The following is a 3,955-nucleotide window of genomic DNA, read 5'->3' on the forward strand; positions in this document are numbered from 1 at the left end:
GCATAATTTTTTTTATTTTTATATAACAAAATCATACTCTTAAAGGCAAAAAAACGTTTGTTATTATGGTAAACTTTTTTTTTTTTTTAAATATCATATGAAAAAGTTATAGACGTTTTAAAATATTGTGGGAATTAACGTGTGACTTGCATGTGGAGAGAGAAAATGCGTACTATTACTTTTATACCCTCATTCCTTTGGTCTAACTTGACATTAATTTCTTATGGCTTCTCACACTTTTCATTTTTGTTGTCCTTTGTATAATAACTCAACCCTCAGTACGAACATATGCCAGTTGCGTATTAGTGATGAGCGTCGTTGAGCGTCATTTTAGTCATAACCCCAATTAAACTTATGGTTGTAAAAATCCTGAGTAGATGCCGGTTAATTCTCGATTAATCTTTAGTCGGTACCCCTATCGACTAGTCTTCGGTTATTTGCTATTTGGTCAAGATAGATCAAAATTGAAAATTTTATATACGTATAAGTATGTATATTTGAAAAATTACATCTAATTTGCAATCTAATTAATCCATACTAATCCCAATTAGTCGTGAGTTCCTACTTCACCACCCCGCTGACGCTAGCGCTTTTTACAACAATAATTAAATTAGATAGTTAGAGTAAGTATAGTGTTGTATCCAGAATGAGCATGTGGTCAGTATTACACTTTTTGTTTGATTATTTATAAGTATTAATCTAACTAGATAGTCGATGTCAAGCAATAATTAACAAGTTAGTTTCATTATGAAACCATAAAAGAAAACAAATAACTTCTGATTTTGAAACAAATATGAGAAAGAGTAACCACTCCCTACTTCAGATGCAGATGCAGTTAATGATAATATAGTTTTGCTTGTTGCGACACCCTTTACGGGGACCCTGTGTGTAATTCAATTTCCAGTGATGATTAAGAAACTGAATTTAAAGGTTTATTACAAAATCACCAATCCAATTAGAACAGAATAAGTAACTACCTGGTTCTGAAGAACAAATTCATAAACACAATGATACTAACGCTAGGAACATATAAAAAAGCAGTTAGTTTAATTGTTAAATCGCAAGTTGAATAATACTAACGCTAGGAACACAATGATACTAACGCTAGTAACTTAAAGGGTTTTAGGAGGTTTAGCTCATCATTATGGGATCTTCAGAACTTGATTTGGATGATGGAATCTTGAACAGAGATGGAATCGAAATGTTAGAATTCCCAAAGTCGTCCCCAATCGTGTCACAGTCCCCAGAGGTGGTCCCCCTTTATTTTCAGTCGTCGTGGTCGTTTAAATAGTGACTATTAGAATTTTTTAGCGATTGGGCCGGTGTATGTCCCATATGCAATAGGCTCCCATGGCTGTATGGATGTCGCATGGGCTTTAGGGTATGCGCCCGCAATGGCATGTCAGTGAAAGGCGTGCGAACCATAGGTTGTTGTTTACCTGTGGTTCGTACGTGATCAAAATTGGTCAAAATTGTTCTGGAAACTTTATCTTGTCACCCGTAACGTCCAGACCCGCTTATTTTTCATCAAGACCTTAATCTTCATTGTAATAGCTCCAAAACACTCATTTATGCTCTTGTTAACTGCCCATACAAAACCAAACAAAGTAATTGTGTTTAATATAATAAAACAGTTAAAACATGCGATATTATTCTGCTTCCATTTTTCTTTAGATCGGACCTGAGAGACAATCCTACCACATTCTCTACCCTTTAGTTCTACATAAGAACGATGGGTTTCATCCTTCATTCTCCGCTGTCCTACACAAGAATACTGGATCGATTTCCCATTCATACTATGTTCACACTTTGAACATGATTCTGAGTAATAAATGAGGGTTGTGGTACTGGATTGTAATTCAAAGTTTTTATTAACGATTTGAATATATTATGAAACCACAAATTGTGCAATTACAGTGAGAGATATAACTACAATACAGTGACTAATATCTAGGGATATTATTAAATACAAATTATATATAAGCTAATTGTGTGGAGACAATCACTCCAACATACTGACCAAACATGATTTGCACATTCATAATTAGTTTATTTGATCACAATCCTTGATATGCACCTGCAAGATGGACGACCATAGGATAAGTCCAGTCTTGGATAAAAGTGGATGATTATGGTATTTAAGAAATAGAAGAAGTTGAATGGAGTTGAAGATGTAAATGGAGATGAAGCAAAAGTAAGATATATTTTGAGTTTCTTTTTTTCTTTTGTTTTTTTAGGGTTAATGAAACATAATATATAATATAAAAGGTAGGGTTCGCCGGAAAAATGATGGCTACGGCAGTGATAGGGTAATAGGTCTTGCAAAACCTGATTGATATAAACAGAGAATTAGTTGTGTTTGAAGAAGTAACCATTGCAATGGTGATATAGGTAGAAGTGTTTTTTTAAGGATTCCGGTAGAGATATGGGATCTTAGTGCTTGGAAAAGAAATATAGAGGTTGTTGGAAAAGAAATTTAGGGGTGGTGGACGGTGGTTTGCAAGCTAATAGGATCAAAAGTTTTCTCGTTGGAGATATAAGCTCTGATACCGTATTAACGTTTTGAATATATTAAGAAACCACATATTATGCAATTACAGTGAGAGATAAAAATACAATATAATCACTAGTATCTAGGGATATATATAAGCTAATTGTGTGGAGACAATTCTCAACATGTTGACCAAACATGATTTGCTCATTCATAATCAATTCATTTGATCACAATCCTTGATAATTTTAATCCAACGCTTACTTTGATTTGAAATGCAAAATGCTTTCCCTTTACCCTTGGCTTGATGCCGCTGATTTCTAGGGATCGACTTCTTCTTAAAATGTGGTGTCATGATTTCACATAATCACAAACAAATTAAATTGCAACATATGCAATTAAATAAGATGAAAGAAATTGAGATATGAACAAGATAAAACAAACACAGATTTGTATATAATAACAAACAAATAAATATAAAGCCCGGTCAGAGGATGACCACCACCGTTAACTTATTCAAACTTCAAAATTTAAATGATGAATCACCTGATTTCTGTTAATTATATTTAACATTTATTGCAATATCCTTTCACAGATTTGAAGAAGTGGCTGAGTGTATTTCTGACAAATTTGGTATCTACTGCAAATTCAGATCTAAAATGTTGTCACCTCAAACAACTTACGGAACTTACCTTGTCTACAAATTACCGCATGCCTATAAGGATATTAAGCCTCCTGTACAAGTGGTTGATGAAAATTCTGATTTGGAAGGAGAATACAATATCTTTTTAAGTACTCCTCAAACCCCAGTTATCACAGGGAATGCAAAGACAAAAAGAGCCTATAGCCCATCAATTAAACCCATGATAAAAGGTCTTCCAAAAATGAGGAGTGATGGTTGGATGGAAGTACATGTATGGGAATTTCAAACACGTGCTTCGATCAAAATGATTTCCACTCGTCTTCAGTTTTCCAGTTATGACAAGGGGCTTAAAGGATTACTGTGCAAGGGCTTGAGTACAGACCAGTATAGGTTCTCTTCTTTATGATCCGGGAAGTTACCAAATGTAAATACATGTATTAATTTTTTTCTTCTTTTCTATTTTTAGTAAGACCAATAAGCGTGTTTTCATTTTCTCTGCGAAACTCCAAAATGCATAAGGATTGGTGAACAAGCATGTAATGCATGTTTATAATAGTACATATTACCCTGATTGTGTAATCGCCTATTAGGGCTTGGATGAACAAAATTGTTACTGTACTATGATAAATTAGATATGAGTATGCACATCAATGTACAGACACTTTTGATAGGGACAAAGTCACAAAAGACAAAAAAAAAAAAAAACACTATTTATTAATATTTTGACTTTTATATCTAACCTAAATCGACTCTAATTAATTTCTAATTTCTTGATCAAATAATTCCAAGAGTATCTCTATGCTTTTATAGTTCACTCTTCG

The 3,955-nt window shown here is 33.6% G+C and overlaps 1 protein-coding gene across 1 annotated transcript; it reads left to right on the forward strand.

Annotated features, from left to right (window-relative positions):
• The first annotated feature begins 1,144 nt into the window (after positions 1–1,144).
• LOC143607736 (putative F-box protein PP2-B8) lies at positions 1,145–3,540 on the forward strand. Its single transcript, XM_077083079.1, has 2 exons — positions 1,145–1,203; positions 3,087–3,540. Exons 1-2 carry the CDS (start codon positions 1,145–1,147, stop codon positions 3,538–3,540), a joined length of 513 nt encoding a protein of 170 aa, XP_076939194.1.
• Positions 3,541–3,955: the final 415 nt, after the last annotated feature.

Source organism: Bidens hawaiensis, unplaced genomic scaffold, assembly GCF_021521415.1.
Source record: "Bidens hawaiensis isolate Kalapana, Puna unplaced genomic scaffold, B.hawaiensis_p1.1 tig00086035_1, whole genome shotgun sequence".
Classification (NCBI taxonomy): Eukaryota; Viridiplantae; Streptophyta; class Magnoliopsida; order Asterales; family Asteraceae; genus Bidens; species Bidens hawaiensis.

Bases quoted from the DNA above. Each gene is read 5' to 3' on its own strand.
- LOC143607736 (XM_077083079.1), top strand. From the start codon at position 1,145: ATGGGATCTTCAGAACTTGATTTGGATGATGGAATCTTGAACAGAGAT. The intron at 1,204-3,086 runs GTTAGAATTCCC...ATCCTTTCACAG, and splicing joins AACAGAGATGGAATCGAAAT to ATTTGAAGAAGTGGCTGAGT.